We start from the raw sequence: 23,628 nt of genomic DNA, 5'->3' as shown, positions 1-23,628 counted from the left end.
AATAGAGACTAGCCCAACAGAATAGTCAATAAATACCTCACATTATGTATGATGGGTCCGATATAAGAAAGTGATACTTCCAGGCGGTTGTAATACGTGTTGTTGGGCAAGTTGTGAAGTGACTAGTGGATGTTTACATTTGATTGGTGGCTATGGCTTAGCACATTTTGTCCATCATTGCTTCTTTCTGTACCACCTAACCGAATAATCCTGTATACCCATACCAATGCTGGCCAACCTGGCACTGAAAGAGTGGGACTTGGCGCTGGGACGGTCAATAGTGGTGTCCTCTTTCAGCAAACACCTGGGATGCCCTCAAGGGAGGGCAGCGTTTGGATGAAGGAGGGGGGATTACACTAACCTCCTCACAACTATCAAATAACTGATGAGACAGCAGCTATCTTTTCCGCTAAAGCCACAGCAGAAGCTGGCTGACACCCAGCACAACAGAAACCCGGGCACTGCATTACTATGGAGCCGGGAGGAGGGGGACGGAGACCGAGCAACTTCACTCGTCTCCATACATTCTCCAACTACCTCCACTAAGCAGTTGTGAGCGGAGCTTCCCGCTGACAAACGCTTCAGAGCGAGAGGTCACATTGTATCCATTCTGTCAATTGCCTAAAATGAGAGAACAGAATTGTATTTTTTGCCTATACTAAATACACCCCAGAGGGCTCAGGTAGTGACCTCTTCAAAAATATTTCTCTGAATATAGAACCTTTTTTTTTTTTTTTTTTTTTTTAAGATATTAGATCTGTATGGATGCCTCAGGGGTTTTACTAAAGACGAATTTGATATGAGAGAGAGCGCGAGAGAGAACACACGAAAGAGAAGAGAAAAGAGAACACAAAAGAGAAGAGGGGAGAGAGAGAGAATGCGCAAGAGAACACGAAAGAGAACACGAAAGAGGGGAGAGAGAGAACGCGCAACACGAGACAGAATGAAAGATAAGAGAGAGTGAGCGAGCAGGGAGAGCGAGCAAAGAGAGAGAGAGCGCGAGAGAGCAAACGAGAAAAGAGCGAGCAGAGAGCGAGCGAAAGAGAAGAGAGCGAGAGCGCGCAAAAGAGAAGAGAGCGAGAGCGCGCAAAAGAGAAGAGAGCGAGAGCGCGCAAAAGACAAGAGAGCGAGAGCGCGCAAAAGACAAGAGAGCGAGAGCGCGCAAAAGACAAGAGAGCGAGAGCGCGCAAAAGACAAGAGAGCGAGAGCGCGCAAAAGACAAGAGAGCGAGAGCGCGCAAAAGACAAGAGAGCGAGAGCGCGCAAAAGACAAGAGAAGAGAGAGAGAGCGCGAAAGAGAAGAGAGAGAGAGCGCGAAAGAGAAGAGAGAGAGAGCGCGAAAGAGAAGAGAGAGAGAGCGAAAGAGAAGAGAGAGAGAGAGCGAAAGAGAAGAGAGAGAGAGAGCGAAAGAGAAGAGAGAGAGAGCGCGAAAGAAGAGAGCGAGAGCGCGAAAGAGAAGAGAGCGAGAGCGCGAAAGAGAAGAGAGCGAGAGCGCGAAAGAGAAGAGAGCGAGAGCGCGAAAGAGAAGAGAGCGAGAGCGCGAAAGAGAAGAGAGCGAGAGCGCGAAAGAGAAGAGAGCGAGAGCGCGAAAGAGAAGAGAGCGAGAGCGCGAAAGAGAAGAGAGCGAGAGAGAGAGCGCGAAAGAGAAGAGAGCGAGAGAGAGAGCGCGAAAGAGGAGAGAGAGAGAGAGAGCGCGCGAAAGAGGAGAGAGAGAGAGAGAGAGCGCGAAAGAGGAGAGAGAGAGAGAGAGAGCGCGAAAGAGGAGAGAGAGAGAGAGAGAGCGCGAAAGAGGAGAGAGAGAGAGAGCGCGAAAGAGGAGAGAGAGAGAGAGCGCGAAAGAGGAGAGAGAGAGAGCGCGAAAGAGGAGAGAGAGAGAGCGCGAAAGAGGAGAGAGAGAGAGCGCGAAAGAGGAGAGAGAGAGAGCGCGAAAGAGGAGAGAGAGAGAGCGCGAAAGAGGAGAGAGAGAGAGCGCGAAAGAGGAGAGAGAGAGCGCGAAAGAGGAGAGAGAGAGAGCGCGAAAGAGGAGAGAGAGAGAGCGCGAAAGAGGAGAGAGAGAGAGCGCGAAAGAGGAGAGAGAGAGAGAGCGCGAAAGAGGAGAGAGAGAGAGCGCGAAAGAGGAGAGAGAGAGAGCGCGAAAGAGAAGAGAGAGAGCGCGAAAGAGAAGAGAGAGAGCGCGAAAGAGAAGAGAGAGAAAGAGCGGGAGAGAAAAAGAGAAAGAAAAGATGAAAGAGGGAGAATAAAAGTGAGAGTGAGCGGGAAACAGAATGGCTACTCGAGATCAAATCTCCAAATGGATACTTATGAAAATACAGAACAGCAACAATTCTTTTAAAGTCCCTTTAAAAAAAAAAAAAAAAAACTTTCATGAGAATATTAGAACTACTCAATATTTGCATGACAGACTTCCTTAGAAGGATCCCACTAGTAGGTAACCAGGCCACCCAATGCTTTAAATGCCCAGTAGATGGGGCATTATTCCCTTACAGGCCCCGCCATGGCAAAATGCTGTTTACCCAAAAAGTCCATCTCCATCCATGAAGCCCACCACACCGATTCCAGGTTCTAATTTTAGTACAGAATAAAAGTAGTACTGTATCGGATTTTACATTTGTTGCACTTTTTGCCTCTCTCATTGAAAGCAAAATCCGCGCCTTGTGAAGCTCGCCTCCAATTATACCAACAAAACAATACATGGGCAATTGGGGACTGGGTGAAGAATTCCCAGACACCCGGGGGTTAATAATTACAGCAAATCTATGGGAGCACAATGAGAAGAGGACACAATAGCCACATATTCCACTAGAGAGACAACAGAAAAAAAAAAAAAACAATCATCAAATTTCTAGGATTCATAATTGAAAGGATCAGTCTCTCCCTGCCATTCCGCATTGATCTCTATTCATCCTCTTCTCCCCCCGCAGCTCCAACGCACTAAACACCTATTAAAAAGCTGCTATTTGGCGTTCGATAGCAGGGGAAAAAAAAACACGGAAGCTCTGAAAACTGAGAGCCCTCGCTACTTGTCACTTTAGATCAAATATCGATCCCCCCCTTCTATCCCCTCCCCCCACCCACCCCTATCATATACCTATAAAGTATAATACCATACATTATAGCCACCAATGATTCCTATAGATCAGACGCCCACACACGCACGCTACGTCGTCTTTCTGCATTATCACTTTAACAATGTATTTTATTTGCAATAATGCTGCAATCTCTGTAGCTTGCGCTCTCTCTCTCTACAAGTTAATGGCCAACAATGCAATTAAAATGCTCAATTATACACTATAAAAGATCATAATAAAATCCACACCGCCTGAAAGTAGCTCGGCGTCCCTGAGCCCACGAAAAGCTGCTAACAGAAGAACAATTTAAGGACTAAAAATTCAGCAGCAAACATACCGTGCAAATACATTTTTTTTTATTGGTCTCCGCATTGTTGGTTTACTACTATGGGAATGGTACAATATTTAGGGCCCCTGCACATTAGTGTACTTAAAAAAACACATTTTTGATGTGCTTTCAATGCCTTTTTGGTGCGTTTTCTGGATTCCTGACTCCCAGCATGCACCTGTGAATCTTGGACGCGGATATGTTTTTGATGGGTTTCCTATAGAAATCAATAGGAGGTGCATTTTGGATGTGCTTTTGAAGGCAAGACTTTTTAAAATGCAGCGCAGCAATGTGACCCTATGACTAAGCCACCGGGACGAAACATGTCAGTGGCATGGCCTCTTGGTGAGGAAATGTTGGCTACTCCAAAGGCATGCTGGTAGGTTAATTGGCTTCTGTTCAAAAATTGGCCCTAGTATATGAATGGGACCTTGGATTGTGGGATCCTTGAGGGTAGGGACCGATGTGAGTGTGCAATGTACAGGGATAGGAACAAATTGTAGAAACTCACTCAGGTTGAACTGGATGGACTGGTGTCTTTATTCAACCTTACTAACTATGCAACTATGTTTGATAAATGCTTGAGTGTCCCACTCAGGCTGTCAGTTAGTTGAAAAAAAATAAATAAATAAATAAATAAATAAAAGGGAGTAGAGGGGAGCAGGCATGCATGCCAATGTTCCCATCCAGAGCAGTATATGTAATGTGTGAAAGAAGACGCCGCAATCCCAACCAGCCTCCTTGACACAGACAATAATGAATGGCTTCAAAGTAGATGGCCCCAACCGCCGCACACCTCACCCGGCCCGAGTGATAAGTAAAAGCAGCATCAACTCGATTCATTCAGACCACAACTCCAACGTGTTTCACCCTGCCCCCAAGGATCTCCATGATTAAGCCCCGGGGGCGGGGTGAAACATGTTGGAGTTGTGGTCTGAATGAATCGAGCTGAGGCTGATTTTACTCATCACTCGGGCCGGGTGAGGTGTGCGGCAGTGGGGCCAAGTAAGAGCAGCCTCAGCTCGATTCATTCCGACCACAACTCCAACATGTTTCACCCCCCCCCCCCCCCCCCTGGCTTAGTCCTGGAGATCCTTGGGGGCAGGGTGAAGCGTTGGAGTTGTGGTCTGAATGAATCGAGTTGAGGCTTCTTTTACTTACATGCTCATCATTCGGGCCAGGTAAAGAGTTCAGCGGTCTGGCTATCCATTTTAAAGCCATCCTTTATTGTCCGTGTCACAGAGGCTGGTCAGGATTGCAGCGCCTTCTTTCCCGCATTACATACACTGCTCTGGATGGGCACATTGGCATGCCTGCGCCCCTCTACTCCTGCGTATCATGGTCGTTATGTTTCTGGCTTGAGCGGCACTCTACACTTACGTTTCGAGGGTGCAGCAATGTGAACAGTTCTATATGGTAATTTTCATGCGCTTTTATTGTGCAGGTAAGGTGCATTTCAGCGTGGCAAAAACACGCCAATGTGAAAGGGCCATAAAAGCTAAAAAAAAAACAAGAAAAAAAAAAAAACTTTATGATTTATACTTTATGTACTAATTCTCTATAACTCTTCATGAAATGTAATTCGGTGTCTGTTTCAGAGAGCTAACATACTTGTACAGGTCGATAACATCAAATCCCCTGAAGAAGTCAATGTTTGGCGAAACATGTAGGGACTTACCGCCTGTAATCTACTGTTTGTATGTTACTCTATTTCGCTCTTTGACCATCCACGCACCTGTGCATTTTATTTGTATTAATAAAAATATCTCTCTTTTTAAAGTGGTTTTATACTAATTTTTTTTAACTTTTACCTACAGGAAAGCCTATAATAAGGCTTACCTGTAGGTAAAAAAGTATGCAGTATGCAGTGCATACTAGCTCATTATGCCTTTTGCTTTGTAGGTGGTAAAAAAATAAAATAAAAAATTTGCGGGTTTACTACCGCTTTAAGTGTTTGTTCCAATTCAAAAGATTTTTTGGCACCGTTATAACCCCTCTTTCCCATTCCTCACTATTTTGTATATTACTTTAGGAGGAGATGCCTTATATTTTGAGGACTTTTCCAGCCACGCCCCATTTTTCTCATTGCAGGAAGGTAATGCCTATCGTCCAATGAGAAGAACCGAGGGAAGGAGGTGACAGTGCAATCTACAAGCTCTTATGAAGGTGGGTGGAGAGGATGTAAACCACAAAGCTGGCTGAACAGAATGAATGAAAGAGTCGGCGGGTAGGACGGGCTCATTCTGTGGATTGCAGCAGAGGCTTTAAGATGAAAGTAGATTTCAGCTTAGAGTTTGCGTCGGAGAGAATTTTTTAAAATTTATTTTCTCCTTTTTCTTCCTTCGCGCCGCATTGCACATAGAGAGACTCCGTTTAAAACGTAACAGACTTTTATACCGTTCTTAAAATGCAACCTATGCATCGAATTTGCATTTCTATGGCAAAACACTGTCACGCGGATAAGAAAAGTGTGCGTTCGTCTGATGTGACAGAGGCGGCGAGCCACAATACGCCTCTGAAAGCTTTCAGCAGGAAAAGTTGTTTTAACTGTCAGATGCCGCGGTAAAAGCGGAAAAACGGACGGATCACGATGACTGTCATCTCACGTCTATGGGCTGCTTAACGATCCCAAAAGCTTTCCGCTCGCGTGAACCGCGAACACAGCCAATCATCGCAAACCGCTAAAACAAAGAAGAAAAAAAAAATGTGTCCTTTTTACTTCTCTTCACCAACCAGAATTCGGCTTCTGACAAACACTCCCGACTTCTGCCTGAATCACGGGAAGCGACACTAAACAATATCCCGAGTCTCCAAAAATAATCACACACCTCCGCTACTTAAAGAGGAAGTAAACCCAGATGGGTTTACTTCCTCTTTCATTCCCTGCAAAGGCAAAGCATAATGGACTACTATGCATCGCATACTACCCCATTATGTGTCACTTACCTGACACAGGAGCCAGCGATGTCACCGCTGTCCCCTGTAGTCCGGCGCATCCATCTTTTCGGTGGGGTCTCGCAGCTCCGCCGCTGTCATTCGGCGGAGCCGCGATGACGTCACTCCTGTGCATGCGCACGGGAGCCGACACGCGCGGCAGCTCCGTTGTTGGAAATGCCGCGCTCAGTGCGCCTGCGCGCCTCTGTCTACGGCGCATGCGCCGTAGACAGCGGTGGCTGTCTTCGGCCAAATATCTCCTAAACCGTGTAGGTTTAGGAGATATTTCTTGGACCTACAGGTAAGCATTAATCTAGGCTAACCTGTAGGTCAAAGTGGTTTGTAAGGGTTTACAACCACTTTAAAGCGGTATTAAACCCAAAACCATAAAAATTATATAGCAGCTTACCAATCATTAGATGTGGCGGCTGCATTAATTTTCCTTCTTTAGTCTTCCCCCCCCCCCCCCCCCCCCGTTTTTACCAGGTAATCTGGCCAGTAACACACCTCCTGTATTAGGGGGCCTCCACTCTGAATGAAGGAGCACAGGAGCCATTAGCAGACAGCTGGATTGTTGGATGTACTAGCAGATTTAGATGCACTAACAAATTGAAGAAACTCCAGATCACTCATAAGCAGTTACAGCAAAAAACAAACAAAAAAAAAAAAAACCTTTTAGTATAATGTTTTTGTATGAATGAATAAAAATCTGATCATTGTAAGCACCCCCTGTCAGTGGTAAATGCAGTGCCAGGGCAAGGTCATCTAGAGCCCAGGACGACCATGCCAAACAGCACAGCTCCATAAAAAATTAAAGCACTAATCTGCATGCTTTCCCCCCCAAGCATAACTACAAATCCAACCCCCCTGCTGATCTCCCACTCCCAGGCCATAGATGGATCAAAAATTGTCCAAACTGGCAGAATTTCGATCAATCTATCTCTGGAGTCGATCTATCACCCTCAAGTAATGGTGGCACCAATATCAGATTACGGGAGGCACAGACCTTCTTTAGTACGGTTACAGAGAGGGGGGGGGGGGGAGGAAGGCTACAAAAGGACTATGTGGCTGCCGGGAGACGCTGTGCATCCACCCAGCACTGCACAGGGAATAACAATTCTTCAGTGCAATTCACGGATCAGGCCAGGACAACAATTTCCATCTGCAGCTTGCGATCCTAGCGCTTCTCTCAGTTGGGTTAAATGCCAGATCTATATTGAGACTCTGCTTCCCTGCTATGCACAGGCTTCCTGGCGATAAGGAGCGCACATGTGCTCTGGATGCCACCGTCCCACTCCCAGCCCACTGCAGGACGCCTTAACACGTTCCCAATGCACAAATCCAACTGCCTTCTGCCAGCAGATCTGAACCGTTTACAAAGTCAATTAGCTGAGGAGGATTTCAGTGGGGGGCATCACACCAACTAAATCTGTCTCGTCACCAGGACTATGAAATCTGCGCTCTTTCTTCGCACGTTACCTAGATGTAAACAAAGTAAACAAATTCCACAAGTAACGAATTTAGAAATAGCTCTACAACACGGCAACCAGACTTCTATTTTAACACATATCAAAAAGGGAAAAAAATTTTTAAATAAAATACCATGTCTGAAGTGCAATAAAACCCAAGAAAAAAAAATATTGAAAATATTGCAGCTCATTAGTCCTTGGATGTGGTGGCTGCATTCACTTTTTTTTCTCCATTTTTTCCTTCTCTATTTTCCTGGTGGTGATCCCACCAGCAACACACTTCCTGTCCTGGGCGACAACGCTCAATCGACTTACTGCATCTACGGAGGAGCAGCATAGTCACCCCAGGCTGCTCATTCTTGAGTGGAACTACAAAACACCTTCTTCACGAACCCCCATAACACACCTCTGCATTGGGGGCCAGCAGCAGTAAACGTTAAGCCCCCCATAGGGGGTAAAATTTCAATGCCACGGACCACCAATATGTGTGTTTGTGTAGGGAGAGGAGGGGGGTGGTGTATTGACACCAATGGTGGGGGGTTATTATTGCATCCACTGACACCAATGGTGGGGGGTTATTATTGCATCCACCGACACCAAAGGTGGGGGGTTATTATGGCATCCACCGACACCAATGGTGGGGGGTTATTATGGCATCCACCGACACCAATGGTGGGGGGTTATTATGGCATCCACCGACACCAATGGTGGGGGGTTATTATTGCATCCACTGACACCAATGGTGGGGGGTTATTATTGCATCCACCAATGGTGGGGGGTTATTATGGCACCCACTGACAACAATGGTGGGGGGTTATTATTGCATCCACTGACAACAATGGTGGGAGGTTATTATTGCATCCACTGACACCAATGGTGGTGGGTTATTACTGCATCCACTGACACCAATGGTGGTGGGTTATTACTGCATCCACTGACACCAATGGTGGTGGGTTATTACTGCATCCACTGACACCAATGGTGGTGGGTTATTACTGCATCCACTGACACCAATGGTGGTGGGTTATTACTGCATCCACTGACACCAATGGTGGTGGGTTATTACTGCATCCACTGACACCAATGGTGGTGGGTTATTACTGCATCCACTGACACCAATGGTGGTGGGTTATTACTGCATCCACTGACACCAATGGTGGTGGGTTATTATTGCATCCACTGACACCAATGGTGGTGGGTTATTATTGCATCCACTGACACCAATGGTGGTGGGTTATTACTGCATCCACTGACACCAATGGTGGTGGGTTGTTATTGCATCCACTGACACCAATGGTGGTGGGTTATTATTGCATCCACTGACACCAATGGTGGTGGGTTATTATTGCATCCACTGACACCAATGGTGGTGGGTTATTATTGCATCCACTGACACCAATGCTGGGGGGTACTGATACCAACAGTGGAGGTTATTACTGCATCCACTGACACCACTAGTGGGGGTATTGATACAAATGGTGGGGGTTTATTACTGTATCCACTGACACCAAGGTTGGGAATTATTACTGTGAACATGGACACCAATGCGGGTGGTTACTATTATTGCCACTGACACAAACGTTGGAGGTTATTATTGCATCCACTGACACCAAAAGTGGGAGTTATTACTGGCACTGCCACCAATGCTGGGGTTATTGTAATTCAGTTTCTTGAGTGTGTCATGCGATACACTGAAAAAAAAAAATGAAGCAGAGCCAACATTTTTGAAATGAAGCAGAGCCAACATTTTTGAGTGTTGCTATGTGCTACAGCACATAAATTTGAATTTGTTTAACTTAAAGTGGTTGTATACCCCTTTACATAATTTTTACCTACAGGTAAGCCTATAAAAAGGCTTACCTGTAAGTAGAATGAATATCTCCTAAACGAGTACGGTTTAGGAGATATTCACCTTGCATGCAGCCACTGACGTCAGTGGTGAATGCGCTCTGAAGGTCCGGCGGATGCTCCCGGACCTTGCCGGAATGGAGGAGTCCTGCGCGAATTATGCCTTTCAGGTTTTTGGGGTTTTTTTTCTTCGGGTATACAACCGCTTTAACATGATGCACCTCAATACAGGAAATTGTGCTTTGATACTGTTGGGGGGGCCACAATTGGGGAGGCCCTCTAATTTTCAAGTTGATCTCCATCGGTCTATAGCATTGCATCTATGGAATGTGCACATTTTTCAGCAGGGGAGGGTGTACATGCAAACAATAAAGGTTTTGGGTCAAATACTTTGTAATTGTTTTTGGATGTTCACAAAGCAATCCACTGTCTTTTTCCTCATTTACGTGTGAAAAATTGTCACTGCAGAACTATAAATGTAATACTGGGTGCTTCTGTGGTCACAGCTTCCTTGGCTTTTTTGTAGAGAGAACTTGTGGACCTCTTCTCTCCAATTCGTCTTCCATAGAGCATCATGTGAACTAAAGACAGGAAAGAGTGGGGAATGTAGGTCTTCCGACTCATTTAGTTGCGTGTGTTTTGCATCTAGCTCCATAGCAAGGAAACAAGAGACACCATCTTTACAGCAGACATTGAGAGCCACAGGGAAGGAGGAAGACAGAAGGAAGGAAAGAAGACAGGAAGGAGGAAAGTAGAGAGGAAAGGAAGGAGGAAAGAAAGAAGAAGGAAGAAAGAAGAAGAAGAAAGAAAAAGGGAGGAAGGAAGGAAGGAAGGAAGGAAGGAGAAAGAAGGAAGGAGAAAGAAGAAAGAAGGAAGAAGAAGAAAGAAGAAAGAAGAAGAAAGAAGAAAGAAGAAGAAAGAAGAAAGAAGAAGAAAGAAGAAAGAAGAAAGAAGAAGAAAGAAGAAGAAAGAAGAAGAAAGAAGAAGAAAGAAGAAAGAAGAAGAAAGAAGAAAGAAGAAAGAAAGAAGAAAGAAAGAAGAAAGAAAGAAGAAAGAAAGAAGAAAGAAAGAAGAAAGAAGGGAGAAGGAAGAAGAAAAAATGAATATGTACCATAACCCAACATCTGCTCTTTAGAGAAAGGACGAAATGGCTGCCTAAAAAATGACCGCTCAGTCATGTCATAATGTAACTGATGGGCTGAAGGTGATCTGACAAGGTGTCCATCTCCAAAGCTTATAGATGACATGAGCTTTTTAAATGCTTGACCTGGCTTCCCCGGCCAACATGAGAATGGAGATAATGGTTTCAAACAACCAAGGTGACAGCTTCAATGGGAGACTGCACTTCATGCGTCACATTATAGCAGAGCTGGTCTCATGTCTGAAAAGGTCCACCAAAAGACCCTTGTTGACTATAGCAAACAAAAAAAAAAAAAATGTAAAGTTTAATTTACTACAGGCACGCCATACTATAGATACCAAGCAAAGAAGAGAGGATGTACACAGACTATGCTACCAAGGATACGCATACCTGGTTTGCATGGTCAGATGAGACCAAGAAGCTGGCAACATGAAGAGGACTGGCAGGATCACTGGATATTTAATCTACAAGTCTCACCAAAAATTAAAAGCATTTTAATGATAAAATTTACATTTTGCATTGCTCTTACCTTCCTAGGAAGGTAAGAGCAATGCAAAATGTAAATGTTATCATTTGGGGTAACACACAGAAGATGAACATGCCCAAATTAAAATACAGCAACTAGTATGCAGTATACCAGCTGATGTCATTTCCATAAAGCCATGTATATGTACTCTCGTGTAGGTTAACTCAAATTATGAAATGCGTCTTACTAGTTACTAGGATGCATTTCATAATCCTTCGTTGCTAGGCTGCAGACAGTTCTTTCTGCCTAGCATCCACTATTGCTAGAATGCAGGCAGTCCTTGCCACATGCAGGCCAAAGACCGACTCGAACCAGTTATGGACAGGTTCAATGTACCCAAGTTGGTGGATCAAGTTGGGTACAACCAGCCTGTCGGCTTTTCGATGCGATTATGGCTAGCTGTTATAGCTGCTAGCAATAATCATTGTTCTCCTAGCAGGGGCAGCTTCCCCCACCCCCTGCCGGCAGAACCCAATGGTTCCGCAGGAGGTAAATCAAGCAATTTTCTTTCCTGCAACCACGGAATCGATCCACCTATGGCTGACTGAAGTATCCTCCATTGCTAGGATGCAGACAGCTTTTGTTACATATGGTCCACAGCTGTCAGGATACAGGCCGCTACTGCTGCCTAGCTTTTCCACCACTAGAATGCAGGCAACTTTTCACCGCCTATAGTCCTCCACTGCTAGGACACAGGTGGCTATGGACACCTAACGTCTTTGCTTGCTAGGGTGGAAGCAACTATTGCCACCTTGCACCTTCAGTTGCTAAGACACAGGTGGTTTCTGCCACTTTGTATTCTCATTTGCTAGAATGAAGGCAGCTAGTGCTACCTAGCATCCCCTGGTGCTAGGATGCAGGAGGCTTTTGTTGTTTAGCATTCTTAGTTGCTGGAATGCGGGCAGCTTTTTTTGCCTAGCATAATCCCTTAATAGGACACAGGCAGCACTGGCCGCCTATCTTTTCAGTCGCTAGGATGCAGGCGGCTATTGCAGCCCAGCGTCCTTTCCTTATTGCCACCTAGAGCTTGCTTGCTAAGATGCAGTCAGACATTATTGTTTAGCATCCTTTGTTCCCAAGATGTAGGCAGCTCTTGTACTCCAATAGAGTACATTTCTGCTGTACAAAGCATCATGTACAAAGTATCATGAGTTTACTAATCTTTATGCATGGGCCAATAGAAAACTGATAAAAATGCCACTTTTTTGTCGCCATGAGCATTAGCCCTAAAAAAAAATTAAAAAAAATAAAAAAGACTGCAGTAAAAGCATGTTACAGAAAAAAAATAAAATGAAAGCAGGGAACAAGGGGCCCCATAGCCAGGGTGCCGTCATATGCCGACACCGACAGGTAGACGTAAACAATACAGAATTATTACCACTTGGCCGTGTCGTGCCAGATTCCACACAAAGAGCACAGCGGGCAGGAGAACCACCAAAAGCAGACAGTGACAGAATATTTGGGCGTCGAGAACAAAAGGGGAAAAAAAAAAAGTCAGAATTTTACTCATCTTTCCCCATTTATCAGCAAAAGACTGATAAACGCATTGTTCTCCCGAGCCTACACCTGTCACCGGGAGAATGAAAAGTGACAGGTGCTGGAACGTTCCGCACTCCCCTCATTACATCCCAGATCTGATTAGCGAAAGTACTGCTTGCCAGTCACCGCTAAAAAAAATAAAAAAAATCAAGTTTTTTGTTAATATATATGAATACTAAAAAGCCTGTCGGATGTGATGGCTAGGTGGAACTTGCAGCCGTCACATTTAAAACAGATTAAATGGAGAGAAGAGCAAAAAATGTTTTAAATGAACAAAGTAGAATTAATATGCAACCGATTTAACCTCTTCTTGTCTAGTTTGTAAACGCTCCCCTGAATTTTTTTTAGATTGTAAGCTCTAACGAGCAGGGCCCTCTGATTCCTCTTGTACCAAATTGTAATGTAACTGTAATGTCTGCCCTCATGTTGTAAAGCGCTGAGCAAACTGTTGGCGCTATATAAAACCTGTATTATAATAATAATAATAATGATGCTTTGTATTGAGGAAATGGTAATCTACTATACCCTTAAGAACTAGGAGTATGCAGATCTGTGCGCTCTCAATTGGTGCCTAGGCATCACCAATAGCTCCGGGTTCACAACAATCAGCATCGTTTCCAATCAAGGTCTGCTATGACATGGTGCTCACGTGGCTTCGTTTAAAAACAAAGTCCTACAGGTTGATAGTTTCCACACTACTACTATATTTACCTTTCCCCAGCTTCCACCCATTGTACCTAAGTGAGGGTGATGTCATCCTCCTTCTGGCCAAATCTTGGGGAATGTTGAGTAGCCCAAATCTCACAAGAAGAATCCTACACTATGTTGCAGAGCAGGGGTATCACACTCAATCTCATTGCAGGCCACATAAGCAGTATGGTTGCCCTCAACAGGCCGGTTGTATCTGGGGCTGGCTGGGTACAGCGCGCAGCGCTCAGGGGAGGGCTGGGTACAGCGCGCAGGCAGCGCTCAGGGGAGGGCTGGGTACAGCGCGCATCGCTCAGGGGCGGGCTGGGTACAGCGCGCAGCGCTCAGGGGAGGGCTGGGTACAGCGCGCAGCGCTCAGGGGAGGGCTGGGTACAGCGCGCAGCGCTCAGGGGAGGGCTGGGTACAGCGCGCTGGATTTAGGGGAGCACTATGCAACTCCAATGGAGTTTCGCCACATTTCAGCTGCAAAACTGAGTGCAAGGGCCACATGAAAAGGCCCTCACACGGGCCTTGTGTTTGACATACGTGCTGTAGAGTCTTCTCTTGGAAATGTAAACTACTTCGCATTCCCAAGGATTGGCAGGAGCAGGACGCCACTCCCTGCAATACACAACCGGGGAACACTTTTATGCACCGTTTAGGAAAGGGAGAGGAGGACAGATGGAATAAGTGGACCTTGCCTAAGCCTGGATTCACACAGTGAGCATTAGCAAATTCACGTGATTGCCAGGCATTTTCAGCAGCAAGAGACCGTTGTTAGATGAGTTACACCCGTTTCAGAAGCTCATTAAACCAAAAATATAAAAAAGGCATTATACTGGGGGTGGAGGGATTTTTCAGTCCCTTTTCTCATAAAGGGTTGGCAATAAGTTCCACTTTTATGGCAAAAAAAAGTTGAGGGATACATTTTATTGTGGCATGTACACAATACATTTCAGATTTATGGAGCCTTCACAAAATAAAAACCAAGGCTGCATTTAAAAAAAGACAAAAGACCAAAGTCCATCCAAGTCAAAACCACCACAGAAAATGACTCGTTATACTGAACGCCACGCACACAGAAGTCTTTACATATAAACATCATATTCTAGAAAAGGGGAACCATACTGCCCACCGTACACCTTGCAAGGAAATATAAACGGCATCTTGGACATCACCAAAGCCATTGGGAACAAAATGTCTGCAGCTAGCCACTGTAACAAGCCTCGGCTGCTTAAAAAAAAACCCTCAAAAACATCAAAACAAAAAAAAAAAAAAAACACTTTGCATAAGGCCGAACTGCTACAAAGATGCAAATTCTGGATTTACATGGGACCAAATCTGTTCAGCTGCAAGCAAAGGCCTTTGTCAAGAGCCACCACGCACGGTCCACCAACAACAAGCTGCCTTTTGCCGCAGAAGTGGCCCAAAAAAAACAACAAAGTCGTTCCCGTATGACCGTACCTTTTTCATCCTGCCACTGCGGGTGCCAGCAAACACGACCGTGTGTCCACGATAATCATAGGCGGCTACTGACGTCATACCATCCTCCTTATCGACGAAAAGCGGGGTTCCTTCAATGGTGACAGTCCCTCCTAAAGGCTGATTAAAGTCCTGACCGCAGAAGTTATCGTCAATCTGCAGGGGCTGAAAGACAAAAAAGGAAAAATGAAGAAAAATTAAAAACACAGATATATAGCTTGTTTTAAACTTTTGAGCTGTTGCCTAGATACAGCGTGGCCTATGACCACTGAGATTGCTGGCTGCTTCATCCCCCATGGCATACAAGGGCCAAAGGGGCACAGTGATAAAAATATAAGATGTAGAAAACTGCCTAGTCTGCCCCATAGCAACTCAATTCCATCATTGTTTAAAGGGAGATGGAAAAATAATGAGTAAATATTGCGTAATGAATGCAGTTGCTATAGAAAACTCAGGTAGCAGTTGTTGCAGAAACATTTTTTCTTACTAATAAGTGGTGACAAAGATTTGAACCTGAATATTGAAGCCAGTAATGGTTGCACCTGTGTCAAGTACCCTCCGACACAGCTTTTCTAAGCTAGGGTCCCTCCACAGGACACTAGGGGCTCCTAAAGAAATGAACCATTTCCGCCTCTCATAAGTATCAACCGACACAGATAACATTTTAAGCCATGAGTAAGGAGCACTCTTCCCACTGGCCGCCAACGCAAGGAGCACTCTTCCCACTGGCCGCCAACGCAAGGAGCACTCTTCCCACTGGCCGCCAACGCAAGGAGCACTCTTCCCACTGGCCGCCAACGCAAGGAGCACTCTTCCCACTGGCCGCCAACGCAAGGAGCACTCTTCCCACTGGCCGCCAACGCAAGGAGCACTCTTCCCACTGGCCGCCAACGCAAGGAGCACTCTTCCCACTGGCCGCCAACGCAAGGAGCACTCTTCCCACTGGCCGCCAACGCAAGGAGCACTCTTCCCACTGGCCGCCAACGCAAGGAGCACTCTTCCCACTGGCCGCCAACGCAAGGAGCACTCTTCCCACTGGCCGCCAACGCAAGGAGCACTCTTCCCACTGACCGCCAACGCAAGGAGCACTCTTCCCACTGACCGCCAACGCAAGGAGCAGTCTTCCCACTGACCGCCAACGCAAGGAGCAGTCTTCCCACTGACCGCCAACGCAAGGAGCAGTCTTCCCACTGACCGCCAACGCAAGGAGCAGTCTTCCCACTGACTGCCAACGCAAGGAGCAGTCTTCCCACTGACTGCCAACGCAAGGAGCATTCTTCCCACTGACCACCAACGCAAGAAGCATTCTTCCCACTGACCTCCAATGTCTATTATTGCTTTAGGAGTCTTCATATATATTTTGCCCCCTTTTTTTTTTTGTAGCCTATCTTATTATGTTGGCTGTGCAATACTCATTATCTTGCCCTCTATTTGGAGTAGAGACAGCAATACAGACCTCTCAATTTATCATGGTCTTATCTATATGATCTATACATTTTATTATATACATTTCTCGAGTTTGCTTTTCCTCTGTCTTCTGGCTGTCTAGTTTTCTAACTTGTATTTTCTGCCGACGTGATCTAGGAGACGGTCAGACTGCCGAACGCGATCTAGGAGACGGTCAGACTGCCGAAAGCGATCTAGGAGACGGTCAGACTGCCAAAAGCGATCTAGGAGACGGTCAGACTGCCGAACGCGATCTAGGAGACGGTCAGACTGCCGAACGCGATCTAGGAGACGGTCAGAGACTGCCGTCTCCTAGATCATGTCGGCAGTCTTTGACCGTCTCCTAGATCATGTCGCAATCACTGACCTTCCCTTGCATCATATCCATATTCTCTGATCATATCCCGTTTTATGTCTCCGACACTGGTGATGTTGAGGGCCCATATCAAGAAAAGTTGACCACCGCTGACCTAAGGGCCATCCCCGAGGATGAACTCCCCCCATTCGTCCCGACCATAAAAATACCATATAGCACAGGTGCAGGTTATCTTTTATACAGCCTGCAACTGGGAAATGTCCCCAGATGGATTTAATTGAGCACAACCAGGTGCAAACAGGTATGTTCAAGGCAAAAATTTGGAATCTCAAGTTGTATATATGGATTTCCTGCATGTAACAGCATTTTCCTACTAGCTCCTGAATTTCTAAATAAGGATTTAATAATAAAAAAATATTATATATTAGAGAGGACTGTGTGCTTTTTCACAAGACAAGCGCTTCAGAAACTAGAACTGAAAGCCCGCCTGAAGCAACATGTTTGACCTTCTGAAAAACCATAGGCTCCTTAGGGAACGTTCTAAACAATGCTCCCCGGTAAAAATAGGGAAAATATTTCAAGCACTAATTATTTGTAAAATAATAACCTGCACTTTGAAAAACAATATATCCTTGCTTAAAGGCTTCAAGGAAAGGATGCAGCGAGGCGTTGCAGATGCGGGGTGTGTGCGCCGGGAGTGTCAGTTGGGAGTGTGAACGCGGCAGGTGGCAAGGTTAAGAAACAAAAGGGGAAACTATTTTGAGGCTTTCAGAAAAAGAAGCCAGGCCCCTGGCTCACTCTGAGTAGGTTAGGTTGACACAGAGAAGACATGAGGTCTCACTGACACAAGAGAAAACCATTTTCTTTTATTTTTTTTTTCCTTTGCACGGGTGAATATTCATGTCGTCTTCAAAAATAAAGAGCTGCTCTTGCTGTCATGTCAAGGCAGCAGGAGAGTGTCAGTAAAACCCAAGACGTATACTTATCATCCTCGTACAGAGTTTCAACTGTTCAAACGCCAAAAATCACATCGGTCTATGCTGTTCAGCTCTGTCCTGAAGGGCCTCATTTATGTAGAGTTGAAGGAATAATAAGAAACTGAGCAAAAAGTGTGTGTTAAGTAAACTTATTGGGTCTTCCATAAAGTCTCCACCAACCTTAGCATACCAGTTGCATAGAATTGGCATCATTAAAAAAATGGTTTCCAATTGGTTTAAATAACCTTTTGGTCAGAAAAATAAATAAAAAGAAGACACCAACCCATTCCTACAGAAACAGTTGAACCAACTCTTAGATGAAAGTCAGGTCTAGGTTGCCTACATGAGGGTAAGGGGAGGAAAATGAAACACTCCACAACTCAGTAATGCAGCATTAGATGTCTATACAGTCAATCACTAGGCCCAAGTGTTGGCACATGGGGGCAAGGAGGAGCTTATCGGGCCCTACGCGGGTTTTGAGATGAACCTTTGGAAGTCTTTCATCAAGGCAGTTGCTCCTTCCCTCCATCACTAGGGTAATCAGTCACTTCTTGCTGCCTATATGTGCAAGTACAGGTTGACTTTAAAAGCAACTAGTCACCATTGGGCATCTGATTATCTGACTTTGGCTATTGAATTGTTATCGATATGCAAATTTATAGGTCAAGGATTATTGCAATTTCCCATTTACTTGGTTTCCCTGCCTGTCAGAGAAAAAAGCATCAAACTGAGAACCAAGCTATGAGGCTGCATTCACACCTGAGCGTAGCTTTTCAAGTAGAAAATCGTGCAAATTTACCGCGATTTTGCGGTGTTTTTTTACCGCGATTTGTGTCGTTTTTTACCATGATTTGCAGTGAAGAAGAAAAACGCACAAATCTGCTCAATTCGAGCGACAAAAAAGGGTCCGGAACTTGTTTGTGCTTCAGACATCATGGAGTGGAGATGTGAACCGTCTCCATTGAGAAGAATAGATTTTTTTCCCCTCTAGCGTTTTGTAGCTTCAGGCTTCAAGCTACAAAACGCTCAGGTGTGAATGGGGTCTAAGGCCACCCAACAAGTCCCAGTTTCCTTCACCATGTTCATGGACTCCTTTTTCTTTGGGCCATCCCATTACCTTTCTCAGCTCTGTGCTGATAACAGATATTCAAACTGGTATAAAATGCTGTTTGAGACTAAAATAAAAACGAAAACTTTTTTTTTAAACGGATTGATTTATTCACCTCAAGCAACCTGGTTGAAGGGTCAGTCATCAACCCTGAGCTCAAGAAGGAGACAGGTGAGCCCTAATGCCTGTATGGAGAGGGTCTGGTGTGACCAGGAGAGAATACATTCTAATAACAGCACAGGTATAGGGTCCTGACAGCTGTCAGACAGCTCGAAATCAGTCTGGTTCAGCAAGGGCCTGACCACTTTCAATATTTATGTGGACAGGCTGGTTGTACTGAAGTCGATCCATCAATAGACATAAAGCGGAGTTCCACTCAAAAATGGAAGTGCCGCTCATCTGCCTCCTCTTTAGCCCCCCCCCCCCTTTGGTGCGACATTTGGCACCTTTCGTGGGGGGTACCTATCCTCGCTTCGGGAGGCCTTGCTGCAAGCCTTCACCTTACAGACTCAACTACATTTACAGGCGGGCACTGGAGGTGGGTGGGGGTGGAAGCGCCAATATAGACACTTAGGGCCAGATGGTAAAAAAATAAAAATAAAAATAAAAAAATCCAGCCATTTTAAAAGGTTCCATTTGATATAGCAGTGCACAGTGCAGAATCAATGTACTAAGGACAAAAAAAAAAAAAAAAAAACACCACACAACCAGATTCCAGTTTAGCGGCTTCAGATTAATACATAAGGATCGCTGACCGATTCCCATGGTATATTGCACTTGCCCATTTACTCCGCTTCCCAACATACAGACCCATAAGGGTTAAATCTAGCTGGCTTCATTGTCCTTTAATTCCGCTGGAGGAGCCGTTCCAGCTTTCCCCAGCTGCTACGCCAGCGGGCTTGGCTAATATTTATCATGGCTGCCACTGCTCGGGCCCCATCCTTCCCAGACATTTTGTCCGTTGATACAAAGGCCTAACTGGCAGGTGCGGTCACCACTAGACAAGTCGAGATTTGGAGGGGTGGGGGTTGAGTGAGTCCACTTGCGAAAGAGCAGTTAAATAAAAATATTTAGCATTATCATATCTCTTGCAAGCGGAAAGGTTAGAATGCATATTTGTGGATCCAGGCTGTGAACACAATAAAAGCGTTGATAATGATGTGCTACGGCCAAAGGGAGGAATGCAATGTTTGCTGCCAACAAGGAAAGCAATGCCATAATGAGATGCCAGAACAGAGCCTAGCCCTGCGTGAGCAGGAAATGGTTAAAGCCAAACTCCAGCCCAAAACACATTTGGTTTCTATTTTGACAGAGTGAAGGAAATGACAGAACTCTTTTTTTAAGAGGCCTTTGTGCCTGGTAGGTGGTCACTTTTTCTATCATGTAGGGTTAGCCACACACATTACAATGAGACTGCACAACCAACCAGCAACCATGACATCTTAGGGCTCATCTAACTTGATGGAAACCGAAAAGTCTGCTTAGGTAGGGCCTCACACTACACGGTTGTGGAGACTAACGGAGATGGTGCAATGTGTGGCCAGCTTACAGGGTTAATAAACCTTCCATTAGGAACACAAATCTAGCAGCATACCTTATCTACTTTTTTTCTCTCCGTCCTCTGTCGTGCAGGCTCTCATGCTGCAAACTGGTCCTTGAATTTTTTCTATCCCGCAGTTCCAGCTTTGAGGTGGCTACATTGCCTTCCAAAGACTGCCTGGAGCCCCAGTATAGCCATCCCAACATGCCTTCTCTCAACTGGGACTACATTCATTGGTCGGCATTTCCACTTTTGGGGTGGCTATGCTGAATTGCAAGAACTCTTGGAGCCCCAACGTAGCCACCCCAAAGCTCCTGGATAGCACAACACCCTAGCAGCCCCAAAGCCCTAAATCTCAGACCACATCCATCTTCTGCCTCCATTGGCTTTGGAGTGACAGCAGTTTCCAAGACAGCACAGTGCCTTTTACAACAACAAAGTGCCTGCCATGTAACCGGGCCATGTGACCTTTCAGTGATATCAACAAGATATCGGAGATTCAGGGGAACTGATGCAAAGAGGGAGCGATATTGGAAAGTAGAGTGTTAGAAAAGTGAGCGAGTGTGGATAATTTGATTAATATTGTATAGCAGAGGGTCAAATCATATATTTTACAAATATTCACAAGTTGAATAAACATCAAAGTCCTTAGTCCCCCTTAAATCAGGGTCCCCAGCAGAGTCCTCCTTAAAGCGATGTACCCATCAGCGTCCCCCCTTATATCAGGGTTCTCAAAGTCCCCCTTGAATCAGGGTCCCCAGCAGAGTCCTTCTTAAAGCGATGTACCCAGAGTCCCCCTTTCTATCGGGGTTCTCAAAGGCCCCCTTACATCAGGGTTTCCATCAAAGTCCCCACTTACACGGGGGTTCCCAGGGGCCCCCTTACAACGGGCTTCCCATCAAAGTCCCCCCTTACATCAGGGTACACAAAGGGCCCCCCCCCTTACATTGGGGTTCACACCAAAGTCTCCCTTACATCAGGTTACTATCAAAGTCCCTCATAGAGTCCCCTCTTACATGAGAGTCCCCTGTTAAATGGGGTGGTTGAATGGAAGACCATAGGCAGCCTCTGCTGACCTTAATCCTCATTTGCTCACATTAGGACATGCCATGGACCCTAGCTGTGGGCCAGTTAAAACCTTGTAGCAGGCCGAATGTGACCCGCAGGCCGTAGTTTGGAGATCCCTTCTGTAAAAATTAAGCTTTAAATGCTATACCTAAAGAAAAAATAAAATTTTGCTGTTAGAGTTTAATGCTACTTTGGAAAGCTAGTTGGCCTACCCTACAAATGAACATATGCATACATGTTTACTCATTAAAATGGCTAATCGACTTATCCAAGTGCCTCAAAACGAGAAGAAAAATAGAAATAGTAGGCCTCATCTAAATGTGTGCTTACCATACAAAATGGCTGCCTTTATGTGATACATTAAACTGTGGCGACTGTTTGATTTTTATGATGTCCTCACTTTGCATTACAGACAAGAAGGCGGGAATGGCACGCTGCAGCCTGCCTGGCACGGTGCCCTAGATCCATCTCACCATTAAGAGCTCTGCTGACTGTATTAATATTAGGACACAAGCAAGTGAAGTGGGAATGCCGTCTCCAGGCTGAGCGTCATAAATCAACGTTACCTCACCAGAATGACCCGAGCGAGATCTAAGGAATGCAGCTAGGATGTCTTCTGTATGAGAGACAAAACAAGTCAAAGCATGGAACATTCTAGATATAAACATGAGTCCGAGACGGTTGATCACTAATGCCATATGAGGAATGACAGAAGACGATTCTGTACCCTACAATACGGCAGCCATTTTGGATGACTAACCACTGTTTGACCGCCATGACGATTCACAGCATGAGATGTCCAGTAGAGCTCTTTTCAATCCTCATAGCAACCAGGTTCTTCTTTTACACCTTAGCCATTTAAAAGTAAACCGTGTGACATGATAACATTCTATACTACAGGTCTCTACAAATCTAAATTGCTTTTGGTCTGTCCATTATTCTTTCCACGTTCGCTGTCTGGAATTGCACTGCCTGACAAAATGTTGGCCTTGAAGCAGCACCATTCTGCTTCAGCCTCCAATCACACTTGAGCGCAGTGTATTTAGGTGACCGAGGCTTTTCTTTGTGCATTCTTGAGCATTTTTAGAGTGTTGTGTGGTACTGAAGCTTGTTTTGATTGCATGTATTTGGCCCCATAGAGTTATCATATGAACAAGAAACAATCATAAAATGCATTTTCACATGTTTTGTGCACTCTTGTTAAGAGTTCATGGGGCTGGGGCCAAAAAGACCCAATTCTGCATGAGAAAGGGCTCATGTACTTTTTCCATTGAAAGGCATTGAGCTACAAGCGACTAAGCCCACGGTTCATCCAAAAGGTGTTCTATTGGGCTGAGGGCAGGCCATTCAAATTCTTCCACCACAAACTCTCATATCCATGTCTTTATGGACCTTGCTTTGTGCACTGGTCCAATTCATTTGGTGGAAAGGGGGAGGGGGGGATCATGGTGTGGGGTTGTTTTTCACAGGGTTGGGCTTGGGCCCCTTAGTTCCAGTGAAGGGAACTCTTAAGGTGTCAGCATACCAAGACATTTTGGACAATTTCATGCTCCCAACTTTGTGGGGACAGTTTGGTGATGGCCCCTTCCTGTTCCGACATGACTGCGAACCAGTGTACAAAGCAAGGTCCATACAGGACATGGATGAGCAAGTTTGGGGTGAAGAAACTTGACTGGCCTGCACAGAGTCCTGACCTCAACCCCATAGAACACCTTTGAGGTGAATTAGAGTCGAGACTGCAAGCCAGGCCTTCTCATCCAATATCAGCTCCTGACCTCACAAATGAGCTTCCGGAAGAATGGTCAAACAATCCCAAACCTTGTGGACGGCCTTCCCAGAAGAGTTGAAGCTGTTATAGCTGCAAAGGGTGGGCCAACTCAATATTGAACCCTACGGACGAAGACTGGGATGCCATTAAAGTTCATGTAAAGGCAGGTGTCCCAATACATTTGATAACATAGTGTACGTTTTACTAATATCCCAAGAGGAATCCCTGTTCTGGTTAGAGTGATTAGAAGCCAATAAAAAACCTGCCACAGGTTCTAATTGATCCACACTGTACCAGCCTTTCTCAACCTTTTCAACACAGAGGAACCCTTGAAATAGCTCTCTGGTCTCGGGGAACCCCTGCTAAAAATTAGAAATCTATAAC

The 23,628-nt window shown here is 45.4% G+C and overlaps 1 protein-coding gene across 1 annotated transcript in view; it reads right to left on the bottom strand.

Moving 5' to 3' along the window:
• PLXNA1 (plexin A1) overlaps window positions 1-23,628 on the bottom strand; it is a gene marked incomplete in the record, with an annotated part of 497,669 nt that overhangs the window by 398,270 nt on the left and 75,771 nt on the right. Inside the window, 1 exon segment of the mRNA XM_077451741.1 lies at window positions 15,004-15,186. Coding sequence (XP_077307867.1) covers window positions 15,004-15,186 — 183 coding nt within the window.

The sequence above is a fragment of the Lithobates pipiens genome, unplaced genomic scaffold, assembly GCF_037356315.1.
Source record: "Lithobates pipiens isolate NorthernLeopardFrog02 unplaced genomic scaffold, aLitPip1_a1.2 Scaffold_23, whole genome shotgun sequence".
NCBI classification, from domain to species: Eukaryota; Metazoa; Chordata; class Amphibia; order Anura; family Ranidae; genus Lithobates; species Lithobates pipiens.
This window is presented reverse-complemented; position numbering and strand designations above follow the sequence as displayed.